We start from the raw sequence: 20,175 nt of genomic DNA on the forward strand, positions 1-20,175 counted from the left end.
CCCCTGATAACGTCAGCTTGGGAAGTAGAGGCGCGCCGAGGCTCAGTGAAAGAAGTGGTGCAAATCAAACAGCAGATCAAGACATCAGAGAAAACACGAGAATGCCCACTCAAGGTTGCCTAGGGAACGCTTTGCCAATTTGATTGGAGCTCATTAAAAATGGGACGACACATCACATTATCTTCATCCAACATTATTGTTCCTGTTTATGTTATGGTCTTTCTGTAGAAGGGTATCATTTGATGTGTCATAAGCAAAATTATGTTTGGGTTAAAGCTGCTTAGAGTTCATTCTCATACGTCATACACGAAAAATCTAAGAAGATACAAAGGTTCTGTCTACTAAAAAGCCAATATGAAACAGCGTTAATGGGTGCAAAATAACATTTCTCACAAATAACTGGGGATTCCATTCATTCACACCTGCCAGATACTCATTCCCACGTCGCATCTTTCTCTGGCAGTCCTTTCTGACAAGACAAAGTTTTCACAAATTTCAAGTAGAGGCTACTTCTCTGCTTATGACCTACTTTGATCATCAGATATCGAAGTTACCACATTAACTTCTTGCTTGGATTTACACCATTCATTTCGTATTAAATGTAATAAAATTATTATTGCTGTTGTTCAATATATGTGTTTTGGATTCATGTATTTAAGCAGTTTTATTAGGGCCAAGATGCGTAGGCCAATATAACACCAGGCATGTTCGTTAACTTTTTACAAAATATATATTTGGGCATTTTATTTAATCATGCAAATATGTCAACAACAAAAACCTATTTTAAATGTGTTCTTGAAATCCTGCTATTGAATTTGTCATATTTATGCTGGTATTGGCAAGCAATAATAATAATAATAATAAAAAGATAGGCCTATATCAAAACATGAGAGTCCAAATCAGTTGATGGTCTTCAGGAGTGAAAGTCCAAGGTTTCTCCCCGATTCAAATAAATAATGTGAGGGGAGAGCATTCTGCATCCTTGCTCTTTCAATGAGCTCCAATTACCAGGATTTAATCTTGAAATAAAGCTCATTGTGATTTCTCTATATTGAAGACTTCCTGTTTACACTACTTGACACAAAGAAAACATATGTCGTTATGACCATTGAACCCTATTGAAAGTGCAACTCCTTGCAATTACCTATTGTAAACCAATAACCTCTATGAATGTGCTAGAACGTGTGTGATTATTGAGTTGCCAAGTTTCTGATGCGAATGTTGAGTGGGCGTCAGAAAATAGAGAGGGGGAGGGAGAGAGGCGGTGACGGGCACGAGTGGGCTTATTTGCGCAATATTTATCTCCCATTGGTCACTTAATAGAAGCTATTCTGATGTTCTTCAGTGACACGACGAAGATTCCGTCAATAAAAAGAAAGACGACAAGCCAGTCAAAAGAAAAACAACTGTTGGGGAAGAACATACACTGACTTGCATCATATGCGCTCCTGTTCCACCTGCACCTCTCCACGCCTGGGTTGAAACAATTATCCAACATTACTGCGGTATTTATATTTGATTTATTATTCTATTTTTGTCAGTCTGGTTATTACCGTGTTGTACTGGCGTTATAATATTTCCAAATAATAACATTTGTTAGTCGTGTGATTGCAGCTGTTACTCTCAATTACTGTATTTTATAATCAGTAATGGACTTGCAAATGTCCTGTTTATTAATCAAAATGCTCCCGTGAAGAGTTATACTAGCCTATTACAATTTGGTAAACTGCTGGCAGTTAACATCGTAGACTAATTGAATAGCGTGGTGGCCACACCATTACGCATGGCGCTTGATCAATAAAAAGAGAGAAAAGTTGTGCCACTAACATGGAATTGAAACAAAGACTAATCAAAGTTAAAAACAAATACATGCGTATTGTCGAGGGATATTTAAAAACAAATCTGTAATAAGTCTAAATCTCATAGGCAAGTTTTACATTTTCCCTGGCAAGTGAACATTACATTTTCTTCACGTTTTCTCTTTCATTTCAAGGATTTGGCAAAATGGAGTGGTATGTCCTGGTGTTGATACTTAGCTTGCCATCTTCGACCCAAGCAGACTGCTCTTCCAAGTGTCTGCAATGCGCGCAACAAATCCTCAATACAGACATCCCAGTCAACAGTCTGGTAAGACTTGCTTTACATCATGACAAGATAACTTTGCTTTTATCCAATGGAAACAAACAGAAAGTGTTGTTTTACGTTGATGTGTGTTTATGTATATATGATGGTGTAATTTTTGTTATAAAAAATCGTGGAGCGTTGAGCATGTTGTTGCAGTGCGCAAAGGCTCGTGGCCCATTTCAGCACCATGGAGAGCGCGCGTGGATTGTGGAAGCTAGTGAGAATTGTCTTGACAAACTTGACAAAGCCTGGGGTCACAAATTAATGACAAACTCAGATTAATGTTTTCTGTAGTAAACAAACAAAGCCATATAACTGAGTGTAGGTAAATATATGATTCTCTTTCTGCCTACTCTTTTTCTTTTCTAGCCTTCTCATAATGTGGTTAGTTTATTGGCCGATTTTTGCTCACTGCTCTTTGCATTTTCTTTTCAGACTTGTACCTTGGAATGTGAGGGAACTCTACTGACCACGGCCGAGTTAGACAAATGCGGGAAGACTCTACAATCGCGCGCAGTGGGCTCGGAGTTCAGCGATGAAGATGCGGGTCCGCGGACCACGCCAGAGAGGGAGGACGACCAAGACGCTTCAATTGCAAACGTGGTCAAGCGTTACGGTGGATTCATTAAACGAATTGACAAAAACAAAAACAAATTGTTAGCCTCTCCGTGGCGCGAAAATGGCGTTTATAAAGGAGCGTACGCGTTCCCTAAGAAATACAAGGACTTGCTTAGAAAATTTGGAGAGAGAGACCTCTCGGAGTTTTCGGAGGACGATCAGGGTGGAGATGTTGATTCTGAAAACGAGATGGGAGTGTTCGATGATGATGAAGCAGCAATAAACAAGGTCAAACGTTACGGAGGGTTTTTACGCAAATTTGGTCCAAAGACAAAGTCAAAGAGAAGTGACTCCAGGGAGCAAGGTAGTCGAGAGGAGTTACAAAAGCGATATGGAGGTTTCATGCGAAGGATTCGGCCAAAGTTGAACAACTTGAACACCTTGAAGTGGGACAATCAGAAGAGGTACGGTGGCTTTCTACGTCGCCACTACAAATTGTCCGTTCGTTCAGATGAGGAGCCTAGTTCATATGATGACTTTGGTCTATAGAAAAAACGAACTTCTTTCGCTAATTCACTTGAATTCTCACGATTATCCGTATGTGTGCTACCTATAGCCTACTGCTTACCTGGTTGCACATTGTTGCGGCAGATTTCATATCTGTAAAGCAAAGGCCAATAGGCCTACCTGCTTGTGTCAGTCATGTTTAAACGCTTTCTGTGTGACGGACTTACCCGTGACGAACCAATTAATTTCTGTGTTATTAGTAAAATATTATTTATTACAATATATGATGCTTGTTTAATAAATCAATGAATAAATTACTTTATTTGTCAAAGTCGTAAGTAAAACATGTTTGTGTCGCTTGAATGAAAAAAATGTCTAGGCGAATTGATTATCAAACTCCAAAATGGCTCATTGAACGCGAGCACACAAACATCCAGTCACCCACACGCACACCTGATTTATGTACGTAGGCTACCATACAACATAGCCTACAAAAATGAAATCGACATCTTGCCATTCACCTTGTAGCGCCAAAGGTGACCAAACGCGTAAAGACGCAGACACATCCTTGGCCACCACCAACGGCCTGTTATCATTCGGAGAGAAAAAAAATACATAAATTAATGAGATATCTGTAATATTTCAACAATAATAAAGAATAACAACAGCAAAAACTAGGCCTACAGCATAGCGAACATAGAGGTTGACATGGGCCTTTATATCAGTGGTCTCATTTTTACCATGAAAATACATTTCTTAATTAAAATCAAATCACCCAACTAAATTGAGTTGTGAGGATGAGTGGAAGTGTACTAGCACCATCTTGTGGACGAGTAGCCCAAGAGTAGGACTTCGTTGCCAAGAGGACAGCGCAGAGCGTTGAGCATTGGGAGCGCCAATGCGCAAAGGCTCGTGGTGCATTTCAAAACCATGGAGATCGCCTCATTGCAAGAGGACCTTTCATTGCATTTACGATCAGGAGTCCGCTCGAATGATTTACATTGAATAAAACATTGAATAAAATGTTGTAGCCTTTGAAGTTCACTGAGTGCAATGGCAATTCTAAGAATCCATCAAACATTTTAAGTTGAAGCATAATATTCCCATCAACTTAAATCAATGACATGAATACAAGGACATATCAAACTCACTGTTGAGCGGTCACCATTGAGTCCAGCAACTGTTATCCAGGTTTGATGTCATCTGACTTTATATGCCGTAGCGCACCTAAAGCCAACGCTCCTGCCGGCAGTCGCTGGCCAAATATGAATATACAGAGAAACAAAGTTAAGACTTCAGCGCCCCCTATCGGTAAATTCTGATATCAAGGTGAGGGGCTAGTGGCATAGCGACACGTCTGAAAACGTGTTTAGAAAACGTATAGGCAGGCTATTGTAACATACCGATGAAATAATATAACAGACTTCCAAGCAGGTAACGAAGTAAAAAAATAAAAACATTGACTGCTAAAACACGCCATATTTCAACATCAAAACGTCAAGCTTACCAATTTCATTGCAGCACGACTAGCCGGTGACATTTACGAGTCAAGTATACTAGCTTGCTTGTATGCTTGCCAATCAAGCTGGGGCATGATCATGTGGTGAATTAGAGAAGACAAGTGATGAAATTCTCGCACAAAACAACTCTAAACCCTGTTTCTAGTCAGAAGAAAAATACAGTACCAGTCAAAAGTTTGAAAACGCCTACTCATTCAAGGGTTTTTCTTTATTTGTACTATTTTTTACATTGTAGAATAGTAGTGAAGACATTAAAACTATGAAATAACACACATGGAATCATGTAGTAACCAAAAAAGGGTTAAACAAATAGATTCTTCAAAGTAGCCACCCTTTGCCTTGATGACAGCTTTGTACACTCTTGGCATTCTCTCAACCAGCTTCATGAGGAATGTTTTTGCAACAGTCTTGAAGGAGTTCCCACATATGCTGAACACTTGTTGGCTGCTTTTCCTTCCCTCTGCGGTCCAACTCATCCCAAACCATCACAATTGGGTTGCGTTTGGGTGATTGTGGAGGCCAGGTCATCTGATGCAACACTCCATCACTCTCTTTGGCCAAATAACCCTTACACAGCCTGGAGGTGTGTTTTGGGTCATTGTCCTATTGAAAAACATATGATAGTCCAACTAAGCGCAAACCAGATGGGATGGCGTATCGCTGCATAATGCTGTGGTAGGCATGCTGGTTAAGTGTACCTTGAATTCTAAATAAATCACATTTTTGGTTGAAACCAAAAATCTCAAATTTGGACTCATCAGACCAAAGGACAGATTTCCACTAGTCTAATGTCCATTGCTCGTGTTTCTTGGCCCAAGCAAGTTTCTTCTTATTATTGGTTTCCTTTAGTAGTGGTTTCTTTGCAGCATTTCGACCATGAAGGCCTGATTCACACAGTCTCCTCTGAACAGTTGATATTGAGATGTGTCTGTTACTTGAACTCTGTGAAGCATTTTTTCGGGCTGCAATTTCTGAGGTGCAGTTAACTCGAATCAACTTATCCTCTGCAGCAGAGGCAACTCTGGGTCTTCCTTTCCTGTGGTGGTCCTCATGAGAGCCAGTTTCATCATAGCGCTTGATGGTTTTTGCGACTATACAGACTGACTGACCTTCATGTCTTAAAGTAATGATGGACTGTCATTTCTCTTTGCTTATTTGAGCTGTTCTTGCCAAAATATGGACTTGGTCTTTTACCAAATAGGGCTATCTTCTATATACCACCCCTACCTTGTCACAACACAACTGATTGGCTCAAACGCATTAAGAAGGAAAGAAATTCCACAAATTAACTTTTAACAAGGCACACCTGTTAGTTGAAATGCATTCCAGGTCACTACCTCATGAAGCTGGTTGAGAGAATGCCAAGAGTGTGCATAGCTGGCATCAAGACAAAGCGTGACTACTTTAAAGAATCTCAAATATATATATATATATATTTTGATTTGTTTAACACTTTTTTGGTTACCACATGATTCCATATGTGTTATTTCATTGTACTAATGCCTTCACAATTTTTTTTCCAATGTAGAAAATAGTAAAAATAAAGAATAACCCTTAAATGAGTAGGTGTGTACACACTTTTGACTGGTACTGCATGTTACAAAAAGTTATTTTAAAGTATTGATTTCATGATGAATTGAGAAAACAGGTTTACAAATAAAAATAAAGGCCTTAAACAAAATACTTACATTTTTCCAGTAATGGCTATGAGGCCATAAATCAGATAGCATTCATTATTTGACATATACAGTGCATTCGGAAAGTATTCAGACCACTTCCCTTTTGCCACATTTTGTTACGTTTCAGCGTTATTCTAAAATTGAATAAATAAAACATGTTCCTCAATCTACACACAATACCCCATAATGACAAAGCGAAAACAGGTTTTTAAAATGTTTGCAAGTTTATTCACCTTATTTACATAATTATTCACACCCTTTGCTATGAGACTCAAAATTGAGCTCAGGCGCATCCTGTTTCCATTGATCATCCTTGAGATGCTTCTACATTTTGATTGGAGTCCTACGGCTCTCAAAAAAATTCTGCAACATTGAAGGTCCCCAAGAACACAGTGGCCTCCATCATTCTTAAATGGAAAAAGGTTTGGAACCACCAAGACTCTTCCTTGAGCTGGACGCCCGGCCAAGCTAAGCAATTGGGAGAAGTTCCTTTGTCAGGGAGGTGACCAAGAACCCGATGGTCACTCTGACAGAGCTCCAGAGTTCCTCTGTGGAGATGGGAGAACCTTCCAGAAGGACAACTATCTCTGCAGCACTCCACCAATCAGGCCTTTATGGTAGAGTGGCCAGACGGAAGCCACTCCTCACTAAAAGGCACATGACAGCCCACTTGGAGCTTGCCAACAGCCACCTAAAGGACTAACAGACCATGAGAAACAAGATTCTTTGGTCTGATGAAACCAACATTTTAGTCTTTGGCCTGAATACCAAGCGTAATCTCTGGAGAAACCTGGCACCATCCCTACGGTGAAGCATTGTGGTGGCAGCATCATGCTGTGGGGATATTTTTCAGCAGCAGGGACTGGTAGACTAGTCAGGATCAAGGGAAAAATAAACGGAGCAAAGTACAGAGAGATCCTTGATGAAAACCTGCTCCAGAGTACTCAGGACCTCAGACTGGGGCGAAAGTTCACCTTACAACAAGACAACGACCCTAAGCACACAACCAAGACAATGCAGGAGTGGTTTCGGGACAAGTCTCTGAATGTCCTTGAGTGGCCCAGCCAGAGCCCGGACTAGGGTTGCAAAGGGTCGGAAATTTTCCATGGGAAAGCCTGGGAATTTTGGGAATTTTGCTTAAATTCATCAAAAAAGTTAGCTTTTAACAGTGAACCTTTTTTTGTGCGATACACAGGTCTTGTGGCATGTTTTGGTTAAACTATCCCCAATTAAATATAATTGCAACCCTCTGCATCACATGTACAGCTGATTCTCAAGATCTTTACACTAATGAGATGCTATTGAGCCCACACTACTACACTGTCTTAGCCAAGGACTACATGCTTTCTGGTAAGTTTTGATTACAATACTGGGTGGGGTGAATATATTTTATATGACATACATGATGTTTTGTTAACTAGTAAATAGTAGCCTACAGCAAAGTGTGTTTAAATAATTTCTAACTTGTTAACAATTTCTGCTAGTTAGTTTTTGCTGCCATGTGGGTTTTAGCTTGCTTGTGTCTGCTAACTGAGGAGTGTTAATTCACCTGTTTCCATATATGTTTCATTTTAAAACATTTATCTTACAAATTAGTTGTTTAATTTAACTGCTTAACTATTTATCTGTACATGGAATTGTATTTGTTTTTTTAACATTATGTTTTCTAATCTTTACAGGAAAATGCTACGGGCACTTTCTGATGTGTGGAGAATTTCACTGCAGATAATGTAGAAAGAAAAGCTGTGTACATTTGCCAATAATGTGCCAAATCATATGTGAAGAATGCAACAAAGATGCAGAATCATCTAGCCAAGTGCATAAAGTTCCCTCAGCGCTCACAACAAGCAACCTCTGACAAAAGTCCCTCTACTTCTATTCAAGGTAAATATTATGATTCAGACACCTTATTGATAGCAACAGCTCATGGTCCTCCTGTGATCAGAAGTTTTTTTGACTCCATGGAGGATCGTAGTCAGAGAAATGCTGATGAATGTCTTGCTTGAGCTGTGTATGCAACTGGTTCACCTCATTTGATGCTCACAGGCAATGTGTATTGGAAGATATTTCTGAATGTTCTTCGCCCAGCATACACCCCTCCAACCAGACATGCTTTATCTACTCATTTGCTGGATGCAGAGTTCGACAGAGTTCAAGTAAATGTCAAGCAAATCATAGAGAAAGCAGACTGTATTGCAATCATCTCTGATGGGTGTTTGAATGTTCGTGGGAAAGGAATAATTAACTATATCATCTCCACCTCTCAACGAGTATTCTACATGAGCACAGACACAAAGGACAACAGACACACCGGCCTCTACATTGCAGATGAGCTGAAGGCAGTCATCAATGACCTCGGACCACAGAAGGTATTTGCACTGGTGACAGACAATGCTACAAACATGAAGGCTGCTCGGTCTAAAGTGGAAGAGTCCTCCCCTCACATCACACCCGTTGGCTGTGCTGCTCATGCATTGAATCTGCTCTTCAAGCACATCACTGCACTGAAAACAATGGATACACTCTACAAGAGAGCCAAGGAAATGGTTAGGTATGTGAAGGGTCATCAAGTTATAGCAGCAATCTACCACACCAAGCAAAGTGAGAAGAACAAGAGCACCACATTGAAGCTGCCCAGCAACACCCATTGGGGTGGTGTTGTCATCATGTTTGACAGTCTCCTGGAGGGGAAGGAGTCTCTCCAAGAAATGGCCATATCACAATCTGCCGATATGGACAGCCCCATCAAGATTATGCTCCTGGATTATGTATTTAGGGAGAGAGTGGTAAGCAGCCTGAAACTCCTGAAACCTATAGCAGTAGCCATTGCACGGATTGAGGGAGACAATGCCATCCTGTCTGATGTTCAGACTCTGCTTACAGATGTAAGAGAAGAAATCTGTACTGCCCTGCCCACTTCACTGTTGCTCCAAGCAGAGGAAACTGCAGTTCTGAAATATATCATAAAGCGTGAAGACTTCTGCCTGAAGCCCATACACGCCGCGCCGTACATGTTGGACTCCAAGTATGCTGGAAAGAGCATCCTGTCTGGTGCAGAGATCAACAAGGCCTATGGTGTCATCACTACCGTGTCTCGCCATCTTGGGCTGGATGAGGGCAAGGTTCTTGGCAGTCTGGTAAAGTACACTTCCAAGCAAGGGCTTTGGGATGGAGATGCAATATGGCAGTCGTGCCAACATGTCTCATCAGCCACCTGGTGGAAGGGACTTTGTGGATCTGAGGCTCTTTCCCCTGTTGCCTCCATCATCCTCCAAATCCCACCAACATCAGCCGCCTCAAAGCGCAACTGGTCCTTGTTTTGAAACACACACACCAAAGCACGCAACAGGCTGACCAATACAAGGGTGCAAAAATTGGTGGCCATCCGGGCAAATTTGAGGCTTTTTGAGCCTTTTTCAACAAGGCTGGAAAGTGACAGTGAAGATGAGGCCTCAGAGTCTGATGTTCAAGAATTGGACATTGAGGAGGTCCAGGGAGAAGACATGGAAGCCTGAGAGGAGGACAACCAAAGCTTTACTTTCTAGACTATCATTTTACAGATGTATGTTGAAAACGTTTTTGGGAGATGCGATGGATCATTGGGGATCATTCAATATTCCCTTTTTGTTCTTCAGTGAAATCATCCCATGTGAAGAGTCAACTCATTTAATTAAAGTTCAATTTGTAACTAAATACTTTTTTTTTATTTCTATTGGAAGGATTTAATAATTTGTAATTATGTCTACTTATGATAAGGTAAAAGGTTTATGTTCGTCTCCATATGGTATGGTAAATATATCCAATGCAAAAAACATCTACATTTAAATGGTATTAATGTGCATATATTTCCGTTAATTCCCATATATTCCCGTTAATTCCCACAGAAGGTTTCCACCTCTGAATATTCATATTCCCCAAAATGTGCAACCCTAGCCCTGAGTGAACCCGATTGAACATCTCTGGAGAGACCTGAAAATAGCCGTGCAGCGGACACTCCCCATCCAACCTGACAGAGCTTGAGAGGATCTGCAGAGAAGAATGGGAGAAACTCCCCAAATACAGGTGTACCAAGCTTGTACTGTAGCATTACATCCAAGAAGACTCAAGGCTGTAATCACTGCCAAAGTTGCTTCAACAAAGTAAAGGGTCTGAATACTTATGTTGATGTGAGTTCAGTTTTTTTATTTGGAATAAATTAGCCAATATTACTAAACCTGTTATTACTTTGTCATTATTGGGTATGTGTAGATTGAGTAAAAAAACTATAGAATCCATTTTAGAATAATGCTGTAACGTAACAAAATGTGAAATATGTGAAGAGGTCTGAATACTTTCCGAATGCTCTGTAGATTTCAGTTATTTCAGAGCACACTACAGTGGAAACACGATTAACATTGAACTGTTCTAATCGACAAAAACTCATAGCCCTAACAAATTACAAAGATTGAAGAATTTAGCAAATTTATTTACAAAGTGTACACTCTTACAAGTTCAACAAAACAACCAGTTTGTTCACTTTCAATTTGTTCAAAGCTTTAAAAGGTAGACTCAGCGATATGACAGATGCATTAAGCAAACAGCATTGTGGGTCAATTTCCGCAACCACTAAGAGCGTTGAAGCACAAGGCTCAACTTCTCTACTGTTTTGGTTCCCTGGTTGCCACGCTCTAACAGCCTGAAGCGAACCCGCGCACATGCGCTGATACTGTGTGTGAGCGAAGTCTTGCATCTCATTTTCAGAACGCAATATAATTAAATGTATTGTAATATTCAACAAAAAAGATATATACAGTTAATTCGTCGCTGAAATGAAAAATAATTCTGACATTGAAAGATGAGCATTTGTAGAATCTACATTTTTAGCATAATGTAAAGAAATAACGTGAACATGGCACGTACACCCCAGTGAAAATGGACACCTGAGAAGAGCTAAGATCATGACTTTTGAGTAGGGATGGCATCTACTTGCATGTTGGGAAAAAACATACACACACGTGCTGGTTCTTAGACTAAAACGGGCAGTGCGTGTATACGTTGTTATACATTTTTTTAAGTCATCTTTTTAAAGCTTTACTGAGATGGGTGCTTCATAGTTCAACACCACTAGACCTACACTGGTTCCAGCACTTAAACCAGTGAGGACAAACGGGGCCTCAGTTCCTGCTGTGTGTGTGTAATAATATAGGAGTAGTACATCTCTCTAACTATCCACCTCCACCGTCTCCTTGGCTTCCTGCACCTGAACGTCCACCTGTGTCTCCAATGCTGTGACTGCTGCCATGCCCTGCAGCGAGTTGTTACCCATGGGCATCGCCACCATGGTGGGGGTGCCCTGGAGCGTGCCCCCTGCCAGGCCCTGTAGCTGGGTTCCCAGCGCAGCAGGCAGCGTGATTAGCTGGTAGCCTGGGCTGACCATCTTGATGAAGGCCGTGGTGGCGGCGGCGCCCTCCTGAACGGCAGCGGCTGAAGAGAGTACCGTCAGATTGGAGGCATCTGGGCCCAACTCGCCCACGGGGGATGTCAGCACCGTGTAGGTCTGCTGGCCGGCACCAACCGCGCCGCCCATCGAGAGAACTTTGCAACCAGCAGGCAGGCCCGTCAGCTGGGTGAGGGGCAGGGTGATCTGGGTGGAGGCGCTGGACATAACGGCGGGGCCTGAGACGGCGCGGGTGAGGCGGGGGCGTTTGGGCGTGGGTGGTGTGGCCACGGGGGTCAGGGTCATGAGGACATTGTTGAGGTGTTGGGATTTGCTTTTCAGCTCCTTGGCACGTTTCCTGTGCTCGTCACACTGCTGCTCCAGAGCTACGGCAAGAGAAAGCGGTCAAACTTAATACACACCTAGGCCAAACAGTAACATTTCACATTATTTGCTCAAGGAGCTGCTTCTAAGCCAGTTACAACGAAAATAATGATGTCTACAAAAGAGAGTGTAAAGACTGTCTAGAAAACCCCATAAAAACACAAAACAAGCACTCAAAGACACAATAATGAAGAATGTTATTTAACTCACCGACAAGACTGCGTGAATACTGCTCCCTATATCGGTCCATCTGGCTCTTGTGACTGGCCAGCACCTTCTTAACCAGGTCAAGCATGCCAAAGTTTTGCACTATGTTGTTCAGCAGCACAGCATCTGAGAAGTCAAGGTCCAACACAGAGAGTAGGGAGATGAGAAGACAGGTTTGAAGTTAGAATGGCATTAAGACAGCAGAACAACAGCTCTCACATGACTGTACGTTCAATAAATGTGGGAAACATACAAGCTACTATAGCAATATTACAGAGTGAAATACTGTAATTAATACATTTTATAAAAATATCTGAGTGAAATATCCCTTATGATCATCCAACAATATGAAACTGACCATTAACTTGCAGGGGAGGCTCGGTGATGCGCTCCTGCATGCCCTTTAGCATCTCCTGGATCTCCTTCTGGAAGTCCTCCACCACCTCCTCCAGCAGCCCCGCCTCCTTCAGACCCCTCCAGAACGTCACAGAGTCCTCTGGAACAATGCAAACACACACCACGGAGTTGCTTCTATACAATCAACTACATAGTCTCAAATAGACATTCAGAAAGTTGGATAAAGCACTGTTTAAACCTGATTGCTAGACTTGTGAATTGCCAGTATATAGAGAGTCAGTGTACAACAGGGTCACAATTATAACAGTCAACGGATCTAAGTGCTTTAGCACCGTGTCAGGTGATTAGACAAATAGTTGGCCCATTACCTGATTGCCTGTCTGATTATTGAACTTTGAGTGGTCACCTAGCCTCATTTCTAGGCATAGTGGTCAGTTGGAAAGAAGAAGGCAGGCTAAAAACTTTTGACATTTAAAATGATAACTCAGAGTTCAAACTCACCTCCTATGGCTGTGACCCATTCCGTGGTCTCGTCTGATGATACTTCTGTTGGAAACGTGTCCTGTGATCCGTTCACTAGAACAACAAAATCGTAAGCTTTGAATAACTTACAATTTGACACAAAAAATGCCACACATAAGAGGGTTTGAGGGAATCGAGGCGTGTGTGTGCTTACTGTCGGCTGAGGAGGGGGTGACAGGGACGTAGTCGGTGGACTGCTGGCTTCTGAGTGACACTCTGGTCCCCACCAGGTCAATCTTGGTACTGCGGCATGTGTTGGAGCACACTTTGGAGTGCTGGTAGAAATCCAGCTCGCCAGAGTCCATGATTTTCCTATGGGTAATTGTATTATACACCATTATTTAGCTGCAAGACAGCATCAGAGAAAGTATTTTTTTCTCCAAAAAAGTGCAGTGTCATGTTCATTAGCGAAGGGCTTTCTAAAGTCGGTCTTGAGGCACCCCTTGGGTACATATTTTGTTTTTTGCCCCAACACTATGAAGCTGATAAAAAAAATGTTTAAACTTGATGATGAGTTGGTTATTCAATCAGCTGTGTAGTGCTATGACAAAAACCAAAACGTGCAGCCGGGGGGGGGGGCCCCTGGACAGATTTTTGAAAACCCTGAATTAGGGCACGCAACGTTAAATGTTTTAAAAGGTTTTGCAATGGAAAGTGAAAATAAGCGTTTCTTATTTGGATAAGTCCAGGAAGCCCCTCCTCGTTTTATTCCAATTGAAATGTTTTTCTTCAGTTTGGTGCATAATGAACACTACCCAGGCCAGCAATACTGAACTAGAGCCCTAAAATCACCTGATATCATATGTTATGTCATAGTGCCATCTTGTGGCACATTTGAGAACTGCACAATGATTACAAGGCTCATGTTTTGGATAACATGGGCATGAGTACTTTGAATGCTCCAACTTTTTGATCTACATTTCCACCTTACTTAGCAGTGGGAACTACAAGAATTCTAAATTATTTGCATGGAGGACCATATGATTCACATTATAAATGTATTGTGCAAACCCAAGTATGCATCCTTTCGAAGCCACAGACCTGATCATTGTGCCGTTCACTCGGATGGCTCTCTTCCAGTCTTTCAGTGTAGATTTCCCAGCCATATAGACAAACTCCTTGGGACTGATGAGATGCTCATTGAACTGAAACACAGATAAACAGGCAGATGTCATCAGAGTTGTTTTCATTAGTGCACATCGTAGCAAAACAAGCATTTCTTATTGGACAAGTTCAGGTAGTGTCCTCCGTTTTGTCCCTAATGAACACGAATCAGTACCTCCATGGTTCCTTCCTTGGTGTGCATATCACAGGAATAAGAGACCTCAAAATCATGATCCAATAGGACTGAGTTAATTTTTAAAAAATTGCTAAAGTGAGTTAATCAGACTTACTTGGACACATTTGATGTTGATGCCTGGACAAACAAACTTCTTCCAGACCAGAGTGGCCTTCACGTCCCCACAGGTGACTGGGTAGACCACGTCAGCCTCCACATCCATCTCACCTGACAGCTTCACTGATAAGACAGACACATAACACTTCAGTCCTTTTATTTGATTGTTTCAAAATACACATACAGTTCTGATGTGCGGGTCAGCTGTTTGTTCACTCGCACCCACCAGAAATTGCTAATAACCCGTCCACAACTGCCCGAATATGTGATAAATTGAAACTCTGAGACCTGCAACTGACCCGTACCTGTAGATTTTGAACAAATATTTTTTATTGAACATTTATTGAACAATGAAGGTTTTTTTCAACATTTCTTCATTTATTTTGTTGAATATTTAGGCCTATTTAACAGTAGCCTAATGTTTTGCTGAAACAAAACAATTCTAACAATGACACCTTGTGCATGCTTTTGTCTTATTGAACTACACTCCAACATTGTCCTTTTTGCCTCAGTGGATCGACGGTAACTTCCCAAAAGCATTTGGTGTGTATTTGGAGTGACTACAGTTAGGCCTTAAAGCTTAGGCTTACGCTCTAATGCCAGATAAAGAATAATTCAAGAAAAACTCTACAAATGCGTTGAAAGCTTTCCACAGGGTTGCTGGCCCATGTTGACTCCAATGCTTCCCACAGTTGTGTCAAGTTGGCTGACCTTTCTTTGGGTGGTCGACCATTCTTGATACACACGGTAAACTGTTGAACATGAAAAACCCAGCAGCATTGCAGTTCTTGACACAAACCTACAAAAGGGATTTAGGGATTTAAGTGCTTTGAACAGGGTATGGTAGTAGGTGCCAGGCGCAATGGTTTGTGTCAAGAACTGCAACGCTGCTGGGTTTTTCACACTCAAGAGTTTCCTGTGTATATCAAGAATGATTCATTATTTACAGTACATTCGTAAAGTATTCAGACCCCTACACTTTCCCTTATTTTGTTACGTTACAACTTTATTCTAAAATGGATTAAATAAATGTTTTCCTCAATCTACACACAATACCCTGTAATAACAAAGCGAAAACAGGTTTTTAGAAATGTTAGCAAATGTTTAAAAAATAAAAAACTGAAATTCCTTATTTACATAAGTATTCAGACCCTTTGCTATGAGACTCGAAATTGAGCTCAGGTGCATCCTGTTTCCATTGATCATACTTGAGATGTGTCCACAACTTGATTTGAGTCCACCTGTGGTAAATTCAATTGATTAGACATAATTTGGAAAGGCACACACCTGTCTATATGAGGTCCCACAGTTGACAGTGCATGTCAGAGCAAAAGCCAAGCCATGAGGTCGAAGGAATTGGCCGTAGAGCTCAGAGACAGGATTGTGTCAAGGCACAGATCTGAGCATTAAAGGTCCCCAAGAACACAGTGGCCTCCATCATTCTTAAATGGAAGTTTGGTACCACCAAGACTGGCCGCCCGGCCAAACTGAGCAATCGGGAGCGAAGGGCCTTGGTCAGAGAGGTGACCAAGAACCCGATGGTCACTCTGACAGAACTCCATTTCCTCTGTGGAAATGGGATAATCTTCCAGAAGGACAAACATCTCTGCAGCACTCCACCAATCAGGCCTTTATGGTAGATTGGTGGCCAGATGGAAGCCACTACTCAGTAAAAGGCAAATGACAACCAACTTGGAGTTTGCCAAAAGGCTCTTAAAGGAGAAACAAGATTCTCTGGTCTGATAAAACCAAGATTGAACTCTTTGGCCTGAATGCTAAGCGTCACGTCTGGAGGAAACCTGGCACCATCCCTACGGTGAAGCATGGTGGTGGCAGCATCATGCTGAGGGGATGTTTTTCAGCGGCAGAGACAGGCAAACTAGTCAGGATTGAGGGAAAGATGAAGGGAGCAAAGTACAGACAGATCTTTGATGAAAAACTGCTCCAGAGCACTTAGGACCTCAGACTGGGGCGATGGTTCCAACAGGGCAACGAGCCTAAGCACACAGCCAAGACAACACAGGAGTGGCTTTGGGACAAGTCTCTGAATGTCCTTGAGTGGCCCAGCCAGAGCCCGGATTTGAACCCGATCGAACATCTCTGGAGAGACCTGAAAATAGCAGTGCAGTGACACTGCCCATCCAACCTGACAGAGCTTGAGAGGATCTGTAGAGAAGAAATGGGAGAAACTCCCCAAATACAGGTGTGACAAGCTTGTAGGGTCATACCCAAGAAGACTTGAGTCTGTAATCGCTCCCAAAGGTGCTTCAACAAAGTACTGAGTAAAGGGTTTGAATACTTATGTAAATGTGGTGTCAGGTTTTTTTTTTATTATACATTTTCAAAAATGTCTAAAAGCCTGTTTTTGCTTTGTCATTATGGGGTATTGTGTGTAGATTGATGAGAAAAAAAAACTATTTAATACATTTTAGAATACGGCTGTAGTGTAACAGAATGTGGAAAAAGTCAAGGGGTCTGAATATTTTCTGAATGCACTGTAACTTCACACTTTACCTAAGACTGCCTCCTTTGTCAAAGTGGTGGTGGCATCGGTTTCAGACTCAATGCTTCCATCTGCAAGTTCCTCCCTGAATGGCATAGACAGAGAAACTCCAATGAGTCTATAAACCATAGACAAACTTCAGTGAGTGCTAAACCAAAGACAATATGCAGCACCCCAGATGAGAGGGTACAATCAAGCGTACCACTACCAAAGACTAGTCTATAACCGTCTTTGGTAGTGGTACACTTGATTACAAACCTACTACTACTAGTAGGGTTGACCTTTTGAACAAATGTAACCTGACTAGGAAGAACTCGTCACTAAATAGTGTAAATAGTGTTATGTAACATAAGGTATAGGCCTAAGGGGTATCACTAACTCAAATGACTGAGGTGTGTGTATGGTAAACACACAATCAACTAATTCGTTGTGTATCAGGCTCTAACACTTCCCTGGCTGGGCTGGGAATTCACTGATCCTCATACATAGCTCTAGTGTGTCCACCACTCACCCCGGCTGGGTCAGCTCTGTAGCCACCAGCGCAGTCTTCACCTCGGCAGCTGAGCCCTCCCCTGCTCCATCCGGCGTTGTCACGACTACCACCTCCTCCACATGAACATTGACCTCAGATGATGCCATGAGGGAGGTTGAGGTCTCACTAAGTGATGAAGACACAGTTGTGTGCTAGTGATAACATTTATAATTCAAGAGCACATCTCCCTTCATTGTCTTCTAGGCTGGGTTAGCTTGCATGAGGTGGGCTACTGGCCATTAACAGAAGCTATTGGGCTCTTCATTGTGGCTTCCACCAACTGGCCTTACTGGGGTGATTATGGTGGTAGGGATCATAAGCTTGGCTTTAATAGGCCCGTTTCAATTGGCTGCGTAGCTAAACTAGCTTGGCAGCTAGCTAGTGCAGTTAGTGATAAATGTTGTGGAGAGGGCCTGGGTAACTAATAAATATGACATCAATGCTATTAATGAGCGAGCGAGCTAGCTAGTTGTTACCTACACAGTTCTCATTGCAGCTTGTTCTGTGCTGTAACTAGCAACAACAATATTTATGGCGTAAGAAGTTTGCTAAGTAGCTAGCTAGTTAGCTAGCTAAGTGTTTAGCAAGAAAACCAGGCCCAAACAGGGCATGCAGATACAGATGGGGAGACTTATTCAGCTGGATATTTTTACAATGTTAGACAAACCATACATTAGAAATTCAATTTCACAGGCTGTAGCTACGTTTTAGCTTGACAGTTCACGTACAGAAAGCGAACGCTACGTCGTGGTGATAAAATAACGTAATCTTTACCGAGCACGGCACGCACGTTACGACGACGGACATATTGAAGCGTCCAGTGTTTACGGTCTGCTACTAGCTAGCTTGCATAGTGAAGAGCAGTTGATTGCTTGTTAACTAGCCACAGAGGCGCCCATCTGCCTGTTTTTATAGTAGCGAGCTAACGTGACACTTTTTGAATAGATTCTCGTCTTACCTTTTGTTTTCAGATTTCAGAAATGGCTGCTACTGTTGCAGTGCTCAAGAGTAAGGCTAGTTAGCTGCTTTCGCTAACGTTGACCAAACGAGATGTTTACGGGCGTCGGTTTTGCGCGGTCACGGATGGTGCTATCGCAGAGTTCCATAGTCGTGATAGAGAATTTGGCAATCGATTTGGAGTAATATAATTAATTGGATATTGGCATTTCATATTTATTACATTATAATATCACAAGAAACACAAGAATTTAAGCAAATAACTTTGTCTTTGCCAGTATTGAATATTAACTGGTCTGTAAAATACCATTCAAGAAAATACCCGTATTTAATTTAACAATCACCGCGTGTTAGTTACCACTTTCATGTTTAACTACATCTTGAACTATATCAATAACTATCTGACATAGATGGGTCAGTTAGGACAATAGTCAATCATGATTGTTCCTGGTTACAGATTATTGAGCCATTGGCGTAGTTGGTTTATGGGTACTGGCCTGTCATGTAACCTAGTCCATAAAATACAATGCATAATGTGTAGACACATTACTCCTCTGTATTGTTGGCTTACAGTGCTTTCGGAAAGTATTCAGACCTCTTGACTTTTTCCACATTTTGTTATGTTACAGTCAGTGGTGTAAAGTGCTTCAGTAAAAATACTTTAAAGTACAACTTAATTCGTTTTTTGGGATATCTTTACTTCACTATTTGTATTTGACAACTTTTACTTCACTATATTCCTAAAGAAAATAATGTACTTTTTACTCCATACATTTTCCCTGACACCAAAAAGTGCTGATTGCATTTTGAATTGCTAGCAGGACAGGAAATTGTTAAATTCATGCACTTATCAAGAGAACATCCCTGGTCACCCCTATTGCCTCTAATTTGGTGTATTCACTAAACACAAATGCTTAGTTTGTAAATTATGTCTGAGTGTTGGAGTGTGCCCCTGGCTATACTAAATAAAATAAAAACAAGAACATTGTGCTGTCTGGTTTGCTTAATATAGGCAATTTAAAATGATTTATACTTGTACTTTTGATACTTAAGTATATTTAAAACCAAAAACTTTTAGACTTTTACACAAGTAGTATTTTACTGGGTGACTTACACTTTTACTTGAGTAATTTTCTATTAAGGTATCTTTACTTTTACTCAAGTATGACATTTGGGTGCTTTTTCCACCACTGGTTACAGCTGTATTCTAAAATGTATTAAATTACTTTTTTCCCTCATCAATCTACACACAATACCCCATAATGATGAAGCGAAAAAAGTGTTTTAGAAATATAGACAGGCACACACTTGTCTATATAATGTCCCACAGTTGACAGTGCATTTCAGAGCAAAAACCAAGCCATGAGGTTGAAGGAATTGTCTGTAGAGCTCCGAGACAGGATTGTGTCAAGGCACAGATCTGGGGAAGGGTACCTACCAAAAAATGTCTGCAGCATTGAAGGTCCCCAAGAACACAGTGGCCTCCGTCGTTCTTAAATGGAAGAAGTTTGAA

The 20,175-nt window shown here is 41.4% G+C and overlaps 2 protein-coding genes across 3 annotated transcripts; one reads left to right on the forward strand and one right to left on the reverse strand.

The window, feature by feature from the left end:
• Positions 1–1,208: 1,208 nt before the first annotated feature.
• pdyn (prodynorphin) lies at positions 1,209–3,506 on the forward strand. The gene is made up of 3 exons (XM_029719717.1): positions 1,209–1,505; positions 1,994–2,127; positions 2,560–3,506. The coding sequence occupies exons 2-3, from the start codon at positions 2,005–2,007 to the stop codon at positions 3,229–3,231; spliced, it is 795 nt and encodes a 264-aa protein (XP_029575577.1). The 5' UTR covers positions 1,209–1,505; positions 1,994–2,004; the 3' UTR covers positions 3,232–3,506.
• Positions 3,507–10,823: 7,317 nt separating this feature from the next.
• Positions 10,824–18,850, reverse strand: gmeb2 (glucocorticoid modulatory element binding protein 2). 2 transcript variants are annotated; one of them, XM_029719718.1, is made up of 10 exons: positions 18,664–18,850; positions 17,685–17,831; positions 17,185–17,258; positions 14,669–14,793; positions 14,316–14,419; positions 13,429–13,586; positions 13,254–13,328; positions 12,754–12,891; positions 12,399–12,521; positions 10,824–12,190 (listed from the first exon to the last, which is right to left on the reverse strand). In XM_029719718.1, the coding sequence occupies exons 2-10, from the start codon at positions 17,810–17,812 to the stop codon at positions 11,589–11,591; spliced, it is 1,527 nt and encodes a 508-aa protein (XP_029575578.1). In that variant the 5' UTR covers positions 17,813–17,831; positions 18,664–18,850; the 3' UTR covers positions 10,824–11,588. The 2 variants fall into 2 exon arrangements, with proteins under 2 accessions (XP_029575578.1, XP_029575579.1); XM_029719719.1 differs by lacking the exon at positions 18,664–18,850 and adding an exon at positions 18,378–18,630.
• Between the last annotated feature and the right edge of the window lie 1,325 nt (positions 18,851–20,175).

Source organism: Salmo trutta, chromosome 28, assembly GCF_901001165.1.
Source record: "Salmo trutta chromosome 28, fSalTru1.1, whole genome shotgun sequence".
Classification (NCBI taxonomy): domain Eukaryota; kingdom Metazoa; phylum Chordata; class Actinopteri; order Salmoniformes; family Salmonidae; genus Salmo; species Salmo trutta.